This window comes from Hevea brasiliensis, chromosome 3, assembly GCF_030052815.1.
Source record: "Hevea brasiliensis isolate MT/VB/25A 57/8 chromosome 3, ASM3005281v1, whole genome shotgun sequence".
NCBI lineage: Eukaryota > Viridiplantae > Streptophyta > Magnoliopsida > Malpighiales > Euphorbiaceae > Hevea > Hevea brasiliensis.
In genome coordinates, this window is record NC_079495.1 from 1,600,620 (window position 1) to 1,619,039 (window position 18,420).

Sequence of the window (18,420 nt, forward strand, 5' to 3'; positions counted from 1 at the left end):
ACCTCTAGCCAGTCTGTCGGGTCGAGCCAACTGCAGGCTCCGATCATGAAGAAGGAGAATCTACTCGTGGATGAACTCCCCTTAGCCCTTGGGATATCCGATCTCTAACAAATAAGCCAAGAGTTCAACCTCCCAACCAATGCATTTGAACTCATTCGATGTCAAGGGGATCTCCGAGTTGATCATTTCTTTGAGGAGGGAGATCTAATCATGGTATAAGTAGAACAGTTGAAGGCCGAGCTTCGGTTTTCTGTCGAGCAATTTTATAAGGATGTCCTGAGGTACTACCGAGTATGCATTGCCCAAGTATATTCGAACTCCTGGCGAACACTGGTAGCTTTCAGAGGGTTATGTCAAGCTAAAGGACTTGAGCCCATGGTGAAGGTCTTTGTTGAACTACATAGGCTCACTCGATAAAAAGATGACAAATTTTGGTTCTTCCAAGCGAAGTCGAATTATGGGCTCTTCACCATCTCCCCTCCTTGCTGAAGAAGTGGAAAGATAGGTTCTTCATCCTCCAAAGTAAAGATCCCCGTGGCTTAAAGGGGGTTCCATGAAATTGGAATTACTTGGGCGCAAGGCCTGAAAAGAAGATCTCCCTAAACAATGTCGAGGACGCCATGGTGATGGAACTGAAAAGCCAGGCAATCACTCGCAGATACTCGTGTTCAAACGTGATCATGGCCGAACTGAAATAATAGTTGATGAATGTGATCCCCCATGAGAACACCCTGCTATAACTCTCTGACCTCAACCCCGAGATGAGTAAAATTTAAATCTTTGGTCTCTTAGTTCCAGCGAACTCACTAACTTATTTTTCTGTGCAAATATGGCGAGAGGCGGCGCTGAGAAGGAAGCTCGAAAGCAAAAGAAGGAGCTCGCTAAGAAGGTATTGGAAATGAAAGAGGTTGCTGCTGCTGCTGAGGCCTAGAAACGAGCTCGGGTGGAAGTGACGAGCTCCCCAACCTGAGCTCAAGAGCAACTAGTTCCAGAATCGTCAATCCCAGCTGCAAAGCCTGCCACTCAACCTGCTGACCCTCCTTCTCAAACTTTGGTCTACTCCACTTCGGAGGGCAGATCCTCAAGGTAGGTGGTCCCATTAGGGCGACCACTCTCCCAAGGTGCCCAAATATTGCTTCAATCACTGGAGAGGAAGAGGTTGGTGCGGGATAACATCGACTTGGAGAAAGTTTTGGGTGCTATGATCTGCTTTGCTGAAGACGTAACTCAAATGGGCCCAGAGAGCATCGAGGATCTCCTCAACCACTCGATGAGCTTGAGCTTGGAAGCTGTGGCAACCCAGCACATGATCAAAGAAAAGGTCCACTTCTTGAGGGAAATGTCAAGGACAGTCCACGAGGCGATGTCCACTAAGAACCAGCTCTCCGCTGCTAATGCCTGAATTTTAGAGTTGGAGCAACAAGTGAGGTCTCATGAATATAGAACGATTCGGCTAGAAAAGGAACTTAAAGATGCTCAAGCCTGTCGAGCTTCCGACCTAGCTAAGTTCTCTAAAGAGATCAAGGTGAAAGAGGATGAAGCATTAGCGAAGGAAGCTAGCGCTTATGTGCACGCCCATAACGATCACCTGGCCGAGCTTTGTCACGCACTATCCTGAAGAGGACTTCACCTGGCTCCAAAAGCTTGAAGCTGAGAGTGAAGACGAACCGAAGGGAGAGGAGGGAGTAAATAATGAGAATGTAACTGGAGATCGGGCTGAGGAAGACCCGCTCGCTAAATGACTTTGTAAAAAGTTAGAAATGAATAATATAATTCCTTTTATATGACCACTTTTGTACTTCCTGAGATCGAATAATCACGTGACGGGCATCAAATCCAAGCATATGCACAAAACCTAAGAGATCGAATTAAAACATTAAACCTTAACCTTTATTAAAACAAGTGCTTGCATCAAAACTAATTAAGATCGGATAACTAAACACAAGACTAAACAGAGTCGTAATTGAAACTTCGAGATATTTGAACACAAAATCAAGTCATTGAGATCAGAAACAATTGAATATAATCGCACGTAAGATCGAATAACCCTAAGATTGGATATCGATCAAAAACTTTTGGACACACGAGATCATGCATTAAAGAGATCGAAAAGTAATTGAACATAAATGAGCATAAGATCGGATAATTCAGAGATCGAATATTGATCAAAACTTGAAAAGTTTGAAAAACAATTTGGAACATTGCTTTGTTCAGAGGGTGATGAGTAAAGCCACTTATTAAGATTAATATTTAGATGGCAACTCTTTTCGAGAAAATGATATTTTCATGAAATTAAAACTACATTATAATTTATAAAGAGAAAATAATTATATATTGATTATATAAATTGTGAATTTAATGGCCGACCAAAATATGATATCTACATATTATATTATTTTTTTATATTAATAATTTTTAATTAAAACAATGGTATATAATTCGTGTCTATATTAAATACCCTCATAATAATTGTGAGGAAAATGATTACTAGCCTCTTGGCACGTGGATGATGAGGATTGGAGGCCTCCGTCCTAAAACCAAAGATGACAATATCCCATCTAGATAGAGGAGCTCCACCTGGATCCGTGAAAGATCCACCTAAGAGGCAGGTATATGGGCCCACCTACCGACCCACTCACCAACCATAGAAAGGTTGGTTGTTGAAGAGACTTGTATAGGCCACAGGCATTACCAAAGTACTCACATTATCTTAACCGTCGAAGCATATCACAGACCACCTGGTCCCACAGATTGAAGGGTCCATATGAAGGCCGAGCTTGAGCAAAACTTCACTAGATTGGAATCCTAGTTGCTGATAAATAGAGAAGCGAAAAGGGCGGGGAAGCAAGCGAGTGAGAGGGAGCGAGTCAAAGGACACCGCGTCTTTCTGCAACTATATATTACTCTCACTTGTCTCTGCTTTCTCTTCTTCTCTTCCATTTCCTCTGTAGAGCTCTCTTTTTTCTCACCGGTGTGCATTTCTTATCTCTTTTTACATTACAGATCTGTTAGACTTGTAGCTCTAATTTTCATATGAATTCCCTGTTAGATTTTGCTTATGACAGATCATGTTCATTCATCATCTGGGGTTGGTTTGATCGGTACCTTTTTGGGCATGATTGGTTTGTTTTGGAAAGAAAATGAATAAAAATTGCATCTTTACATTCCAATTTTAAGATTTCCATTTATAATCTCAAAAATTATACTTCAAAATGGATGGATGTTAGATTTCTTGTATGTTAAATAAGAAGATGAATTCTTATTCTAAAATTTATGTTTTCATTTCTATTTTCGGAATGAACCAAATCTGGTTTTAGAGAATTTCCAAAAGGAATCATTATTTCTATGTTCTTAGATTGTTTGTTATGTTTAACTTAATAGGTTGACCAGTTTTAATTGTTTCTTGGTAAATGATCTGGTGCAGTTGAGATATGGAGACCTTTCTTTTCACTTCTGAGTCTGTTAATGAGGGACACCCTGACAAGCTCTGTGACCAAGTCTCAGATGCCATTCTTGATGCCTGCCTAGAACAAGACCCAGAGAGCAAGGTTGCCTGTGAGACCTGTACAAAGACTAACATGGTCATGGTCTTTGGTGAGATAACAACCAAGGCTAAAGTAAACTATGAGAAAATCGTTAGAGATACTTGCAGAGGCATTGGGTTTACATCTGCTGATGTTGGCCTTGATGCTGATAAGTGTAAGGTCCTTGTTAACATTGAGCAACAAAGCCTCGATATTGCCCAAGGAGTTCATGGCCATCTCACCAAGAAACCTGAGGAAATCGGAGCTGGTGATCAAGGCCACATGTTTGGCTATGCCACTGATGAAACTCCTGAGCTTATGCCACTAACTCATGTACTTGCCACCAAGCTTGGTGCCAAGCTCACTGAGGTGAGAAAGAACGAGACATGTCCATGGTTGAGGCCTGATGGCAAGACCCAGGTTACTGTTGAGTATAGAAATGAAAGTGGCGCCATGGTGCCCGTTAGGGTTCACACTGTTCTGATTTCAACACAACATGATGAGACTGTCACCAATGATCAGATTGCAGCAGACTTGAAAGAGCATGTAATTAAGCCTGTTATCCCAGCTCAATATCTTGATGACAAGACTATCTTCCACCTTAACCCTTCAGGCCGGTTTGTCATTGGAGGGCCCCATGGAGATGCAGGACTCACTGGTCGAAAGATTATTATCGACACGTATGGTGGATGGGGAGCTCATGGTGGAGGTGCCTTCTCAGGGAAGGATCCAACTAAAGTGGACAGAAGTGGTGCATATATTGTTAGGCAGGCAGCAAAGAGTGTGGTAGCCTCAGGGCTTGCCAGGCGGTGTATTGTGCAGGTTTCGTATGCAATTGGCGTCCCAGAACCATTGTCAGTCTTTGTGGACACTTACACGACAGGGAAGATTCCAGACAAAGATATTTTGGCATTGATTAAGGAGAATTTTGACTTCAGGCCTGGAATGATTGCTATCAATCTTGACTTGAAGAAAGGAGGCAACTTCAGGTACCAGAAGACTGCTGCTTATGGTCATTTTGGTCGTGATGAACCAGATTTCAGTTGGGAGACTGTCAAGCTCCTCAAACCCAAGGCCTGAGTCTTCTGGGTTTGGCTTTATATATTTTAGAGATGATACTATCCTAGCCAACATTCTGCTTGGTGGGGGAGAATAAAGAAAGCTTCAGCACATGCATCTGACTGATATTGCAGTGAACATTTCAAGGCCCAAGCGTGGTGTTGTTCAGGATGTATGCTTCAAGTTGAGCTTGTAGTTTGGTTAGGAATGGTTAGTAACCACATATTCATTTGTCTTTACATTTTTCTTTTACATTTTTTTCAATCTTAACAAAAAGAAATTAAAATTCTATCTTGCCATTTGTTTGATCCGATCAATTTTGAAACTATAGTTTGTTTGTGTAGAAGGGTTGATACTTGATACCTTAACCCCCTGAAAATTTTATTTTACTATCACATGCGAGTACATGTATAACTGTGATTCTCCTATATAGTCCCTGCATCGACACGCTAATAAAAATGAAATCCTAGAATAAGATTTGAGGGGTGCAACCACGATCATGCAGTCACTCCAGCGCCAAACATTTCTTCTACCCTTTCGCCATCTCCAACAAAATGAAATGTGGGTGTATGACGAATATGCTGACTTGCATCTGGGCATTCATCTGCTTCTTTAGGAACTTTAGTAGTGGAGTGTTTCAAGGGCTACAGAGTTGAAGTAGACTAGCTTTATTAGCAGGGAAACAAGAGGAAATAGCCTAGAATGCCATCCAATCAAAGCCTTCGTAAGAGCTGGGTGGTGGGGGAAGATAAGAGGAAGAGAGAAGTGCAATCCTTGAACCTCCCCTCTCGCGTCTCGCTCTCAGCCAAATTGTTATTTGCTAGTCCACTCAAAGCTGAGATTTCACAAGGGAAAATTCTAAGGATGCATACTAACATCCTTAGTTATCGAACGCCTTGCATGAGAATAAATGACACCCAGATTACAGATTCAAAAACCAAGTGAAAAGCATATATGAGAGCAAGAGTTTGGTAAAGAAGAACAATACCAAGAGGCGCCATAGTTGATGATAAGTGCCTCCAAGAATCAAACAACGAATTAAGCTCAGGTAAAGATGAAAAAGAAAGGACAAAAGGAGCTCCTAAAGAAAGAAGAAAGAGTAGGTTTTGATCACCGGAAGCACTCTTGAGGTTGCCATGGCGATTCACTGGCAGCTCCAGAGCCGTCCCATCTTAACGCCTTCTTCGCATTGTCCATTATTCTCGCTACACCACGGCTGTTGGTGGCATTTGCTCAAGGAAGCCTTTGATCCTCTCTTCCACCTAGCCCATACGCCCCCTATTCTCATGGGCCATGGCTGGAAAGACTGCTGCTTGCTAGAGAACAGGGAAAACGTTCAAGTAAACCTCTTATCATCTTCTCCACTTCCATGGTTTCTGATCTTTGTTACATGCGTATGCGTTTTGCCAATTTATTTTGAAAAGTAAACCATCTCACGTTTATACAAATAAAAATGATTAATAATAAAAAAAATTGTCAAATATTTAATTAAATTGACAATTAAGGTCAATTCTTGTAATTTCATTAGTTATATATACATGCATAGGAGTCGCCTTGGGTAGAAGTTTGGGGGCCTTAGCCCTCCAAAGTTTTTAAAATTAAAAATTTACCCATAAATTTTAATATTAAAAAGAACTACAGTTTGCCCATTCTCAAATTTTTTAAATTAATATTTTACCTACAAATTTTAATTATATTTTTAAAAGTTATTATTTGACCCTCTAATATTTTTATTTTTGTTTTGATCCCTATACTTTTATGTAAATTTTATTCATATTTTTTATATTATTTAATTTTAATCTCTTAATATTTTATATTTTTATTTTAATCCTATATTTTTATCAAAATTTCATTTAATTTTTTTAGTATTCAATTTTCTCTGGTGCATGATGTTTGCGGATGATATTGTTCTGATAGATGAGACACGAGAAGGAGTGAATAGGAAGCTAGAACTTTGGAGAAGTACTCTAGAGTCAAAGGGTTTTAAGTTAAGTAGAACGAAGACAGAATACATGCATTGCAAGTTCAGTGAAGGCCAAACTGGTGATAGGGAAGGAGTTAGTTTGAATGGAGTGGCACTGTCCCAAAGTAATCGCTTTAAATATCTAGGCTCAGTCCTTCAAGTAGATGGGGGATGTGAGGAGGATGTTAGTCATAGGATTAAAGCCGAATGGTTGAAGTAGAGACGTGCTACGGGAGTTTTATGTGATCGTAAGATTCCCAATAAATTAAAAGGAAAATTTTACCGTACAGCCATACGACCGGCTATGCTATATGGTAGTGAGTGTTGGGCACTGAAAGAGTCGTATGCATCTAAGATAAGAGTTGCAGAGATGAGAATGTTAAGGTGGATGAGTGGTCATACTAGACTAGATAAAGTCCGTAATGAAAGTATTAGAGAAAAGGTAGGAGTGGTGCCAATTGAAGATAAGTTGAGAGAAGGGAGATTGAGGTGGTTTGGTCATGTGAAGCGTAGACATACGGAGTCTCCAGTTAGACAAGTAGAGCACATTAGACTAGATGATAGAAAGAAAAAAAGTGGTAGACCTAAATTGACTTGGAGGAGAGTAGTACAGCATGACTTAGAAGCATTACACATTTCTGAGGATTTAACCCAAAATCGTTCAGAGTGGAAAAAGCGAATCCATATAGCCGACCCCAAATTTTTGGGATAAAGGCTTAGTTGAGTTGAGTTGAGTTGAGTATTCAATTTTGACCCCAAATATAAACTTTTAGTTCCAACCCTGTATATACAACAATTTGTATCAGTTTCTACTATAATTAGATTTTTTAATTTCATATTGTTAATTAATAATTTAGAGTGCTAAACTTACATATAACATATAAACTTTTAGTATAATTTTTTTAAAAAAATCATATTTATAAATCGCAATCGCAATCGCTTATTTATAACTTGTCATTCTCAACTTGCTTACAATTGACCCAAATGTTAAAAAAATGTAATTAAAATAAGTTATAAAGACCACAATTGTAAATTTGACCAAAGTATATATATATATATATATATATATATTAAAAAAAGGGTATTCACAGAACAAAGAAGGGTTTTGGAATCTGAAGATAGGGCCCTGTAGTCGGTACATCAAACAACAATAATGATGATTTGTTTTTACTTCATTTATGTGATTGAGATAAAAACCATGCAGGGAATATTTTCCATAGTGAAAGTGACAAGTGGAGCAGTGATCTGAAAAAATTGCAAGATATTTTAGCTAAATCACCAAACATAATATGGACATATCCTAGATATTTCACCTGATATGACACAGATTTTCTTCATCAAGATGCAGACTAGGAACCAAGATTAGGGGACACTTACATAATAGTACTATAAAGACACCGCGTCGAGAATGGGAGATGGTCTACACAAACAAACAGAAATGACCTTGGACCAACCACTACAGAACCATGCTTCCTTCCCACCAGAAGCCTTCATTGTTGATGTTGAAATATCCTGAACAAGTATCATTTCCATGGTTGACCTTTGAGCAACTTCAACACAAAAAGTATTTAGTAGTAGCATATCGGGGTATATATCGATGCATCTCTTATAGATCATTTTCATCTGGCCAGGGTAGAAAAGAGAGTCATATAGGTATGCAGAAGCACTCGCACAATCGATCGTGTGTGTGGATCCTCGACACCTGAATCTATGAAAATGAAAGTACATTGCCAGAACACCTCCTAAAGGTGGAAATGCACATCAATGATTAGTTTTAGTGAAACAGAAAATGTATAAGAAGCAAAACACACAAGTATATGCAATGAAATTGTTATGTTACTGGTTTAATATGCGATGTACTGTACAGCTCGCTCTGTTGACATAACTGGTAAATTTGAACGACAAAACCTCTTGTCACTTCACATTGCATGCTCTACATGCTGATTTTATTTACAAGAATAGAAAAAGGTATTAATGGATTACATAATAGGAAATCAACTGAGCCATCATATACAGGCATCCATTACTAGAAAGACTTCATGTACGCCAAACGTGTAAGATAAGGCTTCATGTATGCCTTCACCCTTTTTATATCCTGTTACCAACTTCTCATCTTTATGGTACTAGTCAGCCTCACAGGAGTCGTAAACATAGATGTGGAAGTGGAACAGTTCTGCCTCTGAAGGAAATATGATCCATAATTTACATCACATACAAATTTTGATAGGGAGAAGTAATCTGTACAGGAGACCATGGCCATCTAAAAAGAATGATGCTAAAATCATTTATCAGTCCCAACCCATTAGCATATTCCAAACTGCTTCCTCTATTTTGCTTCTTGGGATGCGCAAACTTTCCCCTTCATCAAGCAAGACTCTGTACACTTCAAATTCACGATCTCCAATCATGCGCCTCCTAATCTCAGCCTGGAAAAACATACAGCAGGCATTATAATTGATAATTGTTGTTGGAAAGAAGAAGAAGAATTAATGAACTGCCTGGGGAAAAAAAAAAAAGAATGTCGTAGAAGTGAATAATAATTTCACATGTTCACAAAATCTCAACCTGTAATGCATTGCCAATCTCATAATTGCAGCAACACACTCTTGTCGTGATAAAAACAATAATGCCATTTGATGCAAGGGAAAAGCAAAAATAGCAAGCATACCGAAAACCTATCTAAGCTTATTCAGTAAGTACATAAGTACCGAAAAAATGCAAGTCTTAAGCATCTTGAGAGCAAGTGTGATATCATGAAACACAAGAGGTCTGCCCTTGCCAGATAACTCAACAGGATTTGCCACTAGTAGCTCTGTGTCAGGACCGCGGCTAACAACAGCTACTCTGAGAGGGCGTAGTAATTCCATCTCCAGACGAGAAGACAATGCTTTCTGTTTGTTAGGGTCAACGACTTTCTTCCCATCAGCTTGAACAAACAAGTCAATCTCACAGTTCCTACTTTCTTTTATAGTGAAGCGTCCATAAGAAATCTGGTCACACAAGCCATAAATAGTTCAATATTGCTTCACTATGTATTGCAGAAAGCAGGTTCTTAACCCTAGTCAAAACGTGAGAATAAACGTTCTTCAGAAAAATCCATGCAATTTAGAGTATTAATGTATATACCTGTATATTGTAATCCTTCAAAGTTCTCATTATGTCATAAAGAAGACCTTTGTGATCTTGGCATGCAATTTGAACAAGTGTATGAGCAGGACTCAGTAAATTGTCCATTGTCACAGAAACACTGGCGGAAGTTAGTGAACTTGGGAGTTCATCAGGAATTTCTAAGTGAAGCATGTCGTCTGTGATTGTAGTTGGAAGAAATGAAGATCCCTGCGAACATGCAGTAATTTCAGGGCCAACCATTTCTATGTCACAGCTTATCATGGCATCTCCCATAACAGCTTTTAAGTGATCATATGTATCCTCCTTTCTCCTATTTGTATGTAGAAGCTCCCTGACAAAGACAAGGCATTAAAGGAACCTTACTTTTGAAAGAAGTCAAGAAGATAATCACAAACACAATTTTTCTAAATGCAAAATGATCCTACAAAAAATCACTTAAAATCCTTTATATCCATCTGTCAATTGACAAAATCACAAGAACTTATAAAATGGTCAGAAAATGTGGTTTTCAAGAGAAGATCAATTGTATCCATAAAATCAAGAAATGCCATTATTACAGAAGGCAACTACTACAATTGGACAATCTGAATTGGAAATAGCCACCATATAGCACTTTATATTTACAAGAAAAGGTCACCAAACTCCTCTTCTTGCATTATGAAAATGAACTTAAATGTTGTTTGAATTTAGAATGTTAACGATCATTCAAAGTAATCATGTCAACGGCACTAAATGAGCATAATCAGTATCACTAAAATAGCAATAACCTCAGAGAAACAAGTTGTAATATGTCTGAGAATAGATATGGTGAATACAAACCTGGTGTCTGTAACGAAGAATAGGTCCATCACCCTCCCATCTGGTGTTGTGGATACCTTCACTTTTTTTATAATGAGTTCAAGCTCACACAGCACCTCAGTCACATCTGCCAAAAGAAACCCTCCAAAACTGAATCACAGAAAGACAGAAAGTTCACGAAATATTCTAGTGCTAATTTCTCCACGAAAAAATCCACATCAAAAGGGGAGACAAGAGAATCAGTCAGCTTTATAAATTTCCTTCATACTCCATATGATTATCGAATTCACACAAAAAAATTAAAGAAAACTTGGAATATCAGAAAAAGCTGGGGCGTGTGTGTGGCTGTGGTGAGATTAGGCTCCAATTTTTTCTGTTCTTACTACATGATTCTCAACTGTCATGCAAAGCAGAATTAAGGATAAAAAGCAAAAAAGATGCAAACAACAAATCAGAACCCACCCTTAAGATCATCCAGCAATACATAAACAAATAAACAGAAACCAGAAAAATCATGAAAACATATCCAGAAAGACAAAACAATAAACCAGGCAGATTCAATAGACAATGATTCAATAAAAAGCCAAAGATTCCAGAAAGAATTATTACTGTGTAAAAGCCCTCTTCGGTCATGACAGCATAACTTCAATAGAAAAACATCAGGAGGCCTTGGAGGCTGCTGCAATTCTGAACGATAATACGAAATCCCAGAAGCTGAAGAGCAAGAAGGGCAAACCCCTAATAATCTCTTCTTCAAAAGGCCCCATCTAGTTGATGAATTGCCAGCAACCCAAAACACTATGTAACACCATTTACCATCCGTAGATAAATCTTCACCATATAAAAAAATCGCCAAACACAAAAAACAAAATAAGACTACAATCCCACAGCTTTATACACAAATTTTAATTAATAAACGAAAATACATATAGCCATCATTTGTTTCACCAAACCCACCAATTCTTAACAAATTGGAAAGTAAAAGCGTGAATTAAGGCAGAAAGCCTAACTTTTTACCATTTGGCAGCTGAGAAAATTGGGGGGAAAATATGAAGCAGAAGAGGGGAAAAAAGAAAGAGAAACAACAAGTTGATAAGCTCTCAAATTTCTTTCAATTTTCCTGTATTGTTCGAGAGACCAAAAAAATGGCAATAAGAAGAAAAATCCAGGATCATGTTTAACTTACCTCCTTTAACGATATTAAGGCCAAAGAAGAGTATGATGCGACACAAATCACTACCAAGACCAGTCTTATCAGGGCAATTAACGGTAATGACGCTGAGGTCTCTTTCTTTCTCTGATTGACTGATGATCACCACGTCGTCGTGTAAAATACCCATGTCTCTGTTCCTCTTCTTAAACGTTCTTTACAGATGAAAGGTTGTAACTATTCTTGTTTGCTCAGCCAGTTGTTTTTGCTGCTTCAGCGGTTGTTGGTGCAGAGCTAAAAAAAAGAAGAAGCAGAGGCAGAGAAGGGTAGAGAAAGAGAGTAGGTCCTGTTTCTTCGCTTCTGATTCACTTGTAGTTGTTGTTACTGTTTCTTTGTCCATTTGCAGATTTTCTTTTTTCTTTCTATATATATATATATATATATATATATTTGTTTTCTTTTTCTGTTTGGTGACCGTGAGTCTGTGGGGGGGAGAGAAGACTGATGGGTCGAAATTAATTGAAATCTCGGAGACGATATAATGATTGTGAAGCTCGAGAAATCATTAACTACTTCCTCTCTTTTTTCCTCCTCTCTTCCGTTATATTTATTATTATTATTATTCCTACTATTATTATTATTATTATTATGGAGCTATAGATTTTAAATTCTTCTATTTAATTAAAAAAAATTTATCATATAACTTATTAATTATTAAAATTAAATTTTTATATTTAATTAATGTATTAAATTAATTCAATTATTAAAAAAATTATTAATGTAACCATTTCTAATAATATTTGTAAAATAAAATTTAACTTATAATTTTTATTAATAATTTATTGACGATTAAATTAATTTTAAATACTAATTAAATATAAAAATTTAATAGTCCATTATTTGAATTTTAAAATTTAATTATAAAAATTGATAAATTTAAATTTTTTTTAATAATTAACTCTTAATTATTTTATGTAACTTAATTTAATTTATTGGCTAAATATGTATTATATATCTTTGCTGATTACAGTACATTTATTTTTTTTGGCATAATTTTTTTTTTATATTTAAGTATATTAGCTCTGCCATTATTTATATGAAAATATTTTGTAAAATTTTATGAAAATATTTTGTAAAATTTTTAAACAGATTTATTCATTATACTTTGTTTCTAAATGTTAAATTTTATACTTAACACTTATATTATTTAGAGACCAGTAGCAAATTTATGTATACAGTGAAGAAAAAATAATTTTTAAAATTAGTTATAAAATATTAAAATTAATTTAAAATTAAATATAATATATTTTAATTATAAAATTAGAATAATTTAATAATATTTAAAATAATATATATTTTAAAACGTTTGTGAAAGGATTATGACAAATTGGAATCAATCTTCCCGCCACCTTACGTGAATGCCGAGGAAAAACTGTGCAGTCTGACGTGGCACTGACTTGATCCAACATTATTGGACTTTGTTAAGTCGAAAAATGTCGGTTCATACTTGAAAAGTCCAATCTTTGAAGTTTGAACTCGTTTACGGAGAAGTTGGAACTTAAAACAGTTTTAAAAAACCCAGTATAATATATCGTAAGCAAAACTGGCGATAAATTGGCGATATATGGCCACTCGTGACTCGTGACAGCCGCCATCACGTGTCTTATAAATGGTCCCTCTCACGTGCTTATCTTGACGGAGACTTCAAGAAAAAGTCCCAATTGTCACTTGTCCTTCTAGTTAGCCGTTTCACACTACGCTACTAAATTTTTAATTTCGCATCATTTCATGTGTTTGTTGTCTAGGCCGATCGACCGGTTCGAGCCGATTTTGAGTTGAAATTGACTATTTATACCTGGTTAGGAAATAAATCAAAACTGAATTACGTCATCATGTTTTCAGTCCGATCTGATTTTTAACCGGTTTTGATATGGTTATGATTAGTTTTAATTTCAATTTTAAATTTTAAAGATTTTAATTCCAGTTCGAAAATGGTTTAGTGCACTTACACTTTTTAACCGAATATAAATTAATAATTTAAATAGTTAATTTTGATTCAATTTTGACTTATAATTTAAGAAGATACCAAAATTGGCCCAACAATCAATTAGGTCCAATTCTAGGTTTAACCCAAATTAATCTCAATCAGATTCAGATATAAATCTATGTATATCCTCCCCGGTTCCACCTAATTCCCACCCTATTTATAATCATAAACCCATGCCACATCCTACATTTAATTTCTATATTCCCTAGTTTTCTTTTTTTTTTTTTTTATTTACACATACGAATTAGTAATAAAAATAAATTATTATTAAAATTATGATAATTTTAATAAAATTTTTTTATCATAAAGCAAAATGAAGTCATTGAATCAGTAATTTATTAACTAAATACACATTTTATAAAGTAAAAAGTTCATTTATTCAGAAAAAAAAGTAAAAATTTCATTCCTTTTAAAACATTTTAAAATGAAAAAAAAAAAAAAAAAAGCCTAAGCCTAACCATTGTCTATCTATAATCCATAGTTAGAAGGAAACCAAAAAATATAAAAAAGACTTTAAAATTATTTAAAATTTTTGAATATATTAAATTAATATAGTGAAATACATTTTAAAATTGCTTGAAAAAATATTTAATTGTAATATATATAAATTAGCCTTTATATATATATATATATATATATATATATATATTAGTTTGAACAACTTGATCATAAATAAAGAAAATTTATTATTAAAAGAAATTAAAAATAAATTAATAGTTTTTTATTTGAATAATGCTGAAAAGTATTTTCAAATTTATTAAATTTTAAATTAAAATATTAATCAATACTTAATAAATTATTTTAAAAACACTAAATAATCGAGTTTATAGATTATATATAACCGGATTTGAAATTGATTCATATATGGAAAATAGGTTCATATCAATATAAATTTTAATCGAGTTTAGAATAAATTTGAGTATTGAAAATATTATATAGATTTGACTATTGTGATTTTTATATTACTTTACACATTATCATCCCTAGTCATAGGTATCAAAATATCTCTAGGTGGGTGCTAACTAATAATTCAATAATTTAGTGGAAAATTGAATGGGTGAGAAGGACTTTTTGAATCTTAACAAAAGAATGTGCATTAGAGAGAAGGTATTTGCATCCACAAGAATCTTGAAAACTAAAGGTAGTGCCTCCTTAATAAAAGAGAGCATGTTAGATCTACCATGTGCTCTCACCATTTTCCATTTGGAAATTTGCAAGCATCCATGAGTAACAACAACTACTTTTTTTCTTTTTCCCTAGCATACATCTTAAAATTTGAATAATTCTTAAAAAAAATTTGAATTATACCCATTAAAAATGGCAAAAAAAAATCAATTATATTAAAATTAAAAAAATTAATAAACTAAAAGAAATCACATCACTATAGAAAAGTAATATCAGAGAAAAGAGGGAAGAAAAGATCCACATTCAATGGTGCTTGTGAGACAAGGGCAAGAGTCATGAGTGAGAGTGACATACACATGAGGAGCAAAGTTGAAGTTCTGGGCTTACTTGCTGTCTCTTACCCCTACAATTACATCAACGCTAACGGCTGCCATCAGTCCACGTAACGTATCTCCCTCTCCTCCTTCACTTGTGATTTTTATGCCTTCATTTATTACTTTATAAAATTGTCATGCTCCTACACTCATCAAACATTTTTATTTTAATTTATGGCTACCCATTATATTTATTGAAATGTTTAATTTAATTATTTTTTAAATTTTTATTTAAATTAATTAAATTTTTCCAATTTAAATTTATTTTGGTTAAAATTTAAAATTTTAAAATTAAATTTTATTGATTTAGACTAAAAATTAAGAAGTTTAATTACTTAATTTTTGAATTAAATTTATTAATTTTTTTAATCTAATTATGAAATCAATAAGATAAATTTTTTAATTTAATTTAAATTATACTTAAATTAAAATTTTGAATTAATTTAGATATTGATATAAAAATAAAAAGGGTTAGTGACAGAAATATAACACTGATTAAATAATGATAATTTTAACAGATTTTTTTTTATATAATTTATACATAGACACTTTCGATGTGGGATTCAAAAGACCAATTCACTAGGGTTAGTGACAGAAATGTAACACTGTTTAAATAATGACAATTTTAACATAATTTTTTTTATATATATAATTCGTACACAGACACTTTCGATGTGGGATTCAAAAGACCAGTTCACTGGGTATATCTTAAGGGTGAGACCTCAACTAAAGGCACGTGCACATTAGCAATCAAATAAGCTTTTTTCTTTTTACTAAAGATAAAGAAATATATACACGTTTTAGTGACAAAAATAAAATATTATTAAATCATGATAATTTAATAGAATTTTTTTTATATAACTTATACATGTATACTTTCTGCATTCAATGTAGGATTTTGAATGACTGAATTAAAAAAATTAAATTAAATTGAAGATCTCTGTAAAAATAAGGTAGAAATTTAGAATTAATCCTTTAACTTGTATTCTAAAAAACTGAATTCATTTATGACTTGTATATCTTATTCATCAATTTTTTTACCTTTTTTATATATCCCAAAAAAATCTTAATAATTTTTGTATAAATTTAATATATGAAAAATTAAAATTATATTTAAAATAGTAGTATTTAGAACTAGATTCTTGCATTAGTGATTAGGTTTTATGTCCACTTAGAGGGTGGAAGATATTGACAAGGCAAGCAAGTGGGTGATATTGAAAGAAAATTTATTAGGAAAGGGTTACTTTGTAATTACGTGCCAGGGAAATGTGACGTGAAGCAATGACGCCATTCCGTGGCTCAGCAAAGCAAAGCAAAGTAAGAAAATAGAGCAATTGCCAACTTGAGGTGGACTGGATCCAATGGTGTAAGACCGTACGTCTATTATTGGATCTTGAGTGCTTCCTTGAGCTCGCGGTGATAGACTTAAATTGCATGCGTCGTGAATGACAACAATTAGATTTTTTATTATAAAAATAAATAATATTAAAATAAATAAATAATAAAACTCAAATCTAATATTTTTTATTTTTTATATACTTAAAATTAAATAAGATTAAAATCTTAATTATTATAATAGTTATTAATTATTTTAGTAATTATTAATTATTTTATTAACTATTAATTGATAGATATTAATCGTTAATAGTTAATTATTTATATAATAATTTAAAGTATAAGCGTCCGATAAAAATAATTATTAAATTAGTTATTAAATATAATAATAGTAGATCTTGTTGACTTTGATAAAAATGTTCTTTTGATCTCTAAAGTCTAATTCGATAATATTAATTATTTTAGTAATTATTAGTTATTTTACTAGTAATTAATTATTAAATATTAGCCGTTAATGATTAATTATTTATGTAATAATTTAAAGCATAAGTATTCAAAAAAATAGTTATTAGATTAGCTATTAAATATAAAAATAATAGTATCATCTTGTTAACCTTTATCAAAATAATTTCTCCACCTTTAAGAGTTAGAACAAGTAACTTTTAATGAATTACACTCTTAACTTCTAAATATTATATTATCGAACAGTGTAAATAAAATAGATAATATCTTGACTGTGATTTAAACATTAAATGCTACCTTAAAAGCTGTTACCAAATAAAGCCTAACTAAATTACTTCTAATTAGCATGAATTCTTTTCATATTTAAAGTTCATGTTAATTTAAGTTTTAGCTTAATAATATTAAAATTATCTTTAAAACTGTAAAATATCGAATTTGAGAAAGTAAATGAAAACTAATTAAGTTACTTTTGATTAGCATGAATATATATATATATATATATATTAATTTAAATTTTAATTTAATAATATTATAAGCATTTCTAAAATTACAAAAATAATTAGCAATTAATATTTAAATATATAAATGTAATAATTGAAAATTATAATTTTTAACAACATAATCTTAATTTTAAAATTAATGGTTTATTTTAATGAAATAGTGATTTTTTATATGAAAAAAAAAAGAATTCAATCAAAATATATTATTGAATTTATTTATTTTAAAATATAAAGATTGAGTAATTAATATTAGTCAATCGTAGGACTTTATAGCAATTTAACTATAGTTAAATTGTGTTGAACGCCCAACACAGCCACAGGGATTACCTCACTATTATGTTGGAATATGATAGGGATGATAATCTCCCAACCATAATTAATATAATAATAATTAATAAATTACTAGTTGGATCCTGACTATCTAACAAATAATAAATTTTATAAAATAAACATGGTCGGTCCAACGTACAATAAAATATTGACATATATTAAAATTATATTTATTTAATATTCATTGCAAGTGCTTGTAGATTCTAAATCGACTTTAATGAATAAAAACTAGTGCTTTTGTGATGGTAAAGTTGAGTAGTTCATGGGCGTGGAACTACTAAAGGGAGGTTGGTGTAGTAGGTGGACAATTTCTCTTATCTATAGTTTTTCAAATTTAGAAGTTCTCTTAAATATAAATATTAGGATAAATTTCAGAAATTCTCACCGAATTTTAAAAGTTATAATAAAAAAAATATAATAAAATTTATCCATAAATATTGGGCATAACGCAGTGTCAAAATTTGTCTTCTTGTGGATAAACGAGTGTCAGAGTTTGAGTCAAAAAATGTGGGTGTAATCAATTGACAAGCAAATCTTTGAAAATCAAATTCTATATTTTCAATTAATAAAAAAAAATTGTTCTTTTATACTTTCAGCTTCATTTTTATGTAGTCTACAAAAATA

At 33.2% G+C, this 18,420-nt stretch overlaps 2 protein-coding genes and 1 long non-coding RNA gene across 3 annotated transcripts in view; 1 reads left to right on the plus strand and 2 right to left on the minus strand.

Annotated features, from left to right (window-relative positions):
* The window catches only part of LOC131178587 (uncharacterized), a 76,605-nt gene that overhangs the window by 28,884 nt on the left and 29,301 nt on the right, over nucleotides 1-18,420 (minus strand). The gene's annotated exons all lie outside the window — the stretch shown is intronic.
* On the plus strand, nucleotides 2,817-4,884 carry LOC110666244 (S-adenosylmethionine synthase 2). Its single transcript, XM_021826659.2, has 2 exons — nucleotides 2,817-2,971; nucleotides 3,425-4,884. Exon 2 carries the CDS (start codon nucleotides 3,432-3,434, stop codon nucleotides 4,602-4,604), a length of 1,173 nt encoding a protein of 390 aa, XP_021682351.2. The 5' UTR covers nucleotides 2,817-2,971; nucleotides 3,425-3,431; the 3' UTR covers nucleotides 4,605-4,884.
* Nucleotides 8,365-12,035, minus strand: LOC110666243 (ACT domain-containing protein ACR10). Its single transcript, XM_021826658.2, has 6 exons — nucleotides 11,660-12,035; nucleotides 11,083-11,304; nucleotides 10,495-10,600; nucleotides 9,673-10,006; nucleotides 9,255-9,536; nucleotides 8,365-8,972 (listed from the first exon to the last, which is right to left on the minus strand). The coding sequence occupies exons 1-6, from the start codon at nucleotides 11,811-11,813 to the stop codon at nucleotides 8,835-8,837; spliced, it is 1,236 nt and encodes a 411-aa protein (XP_021682350.2). The 5' UTR covers nucleotides 11,814-12,035; the 3' UTR covers nucleotides 8,365-8,834.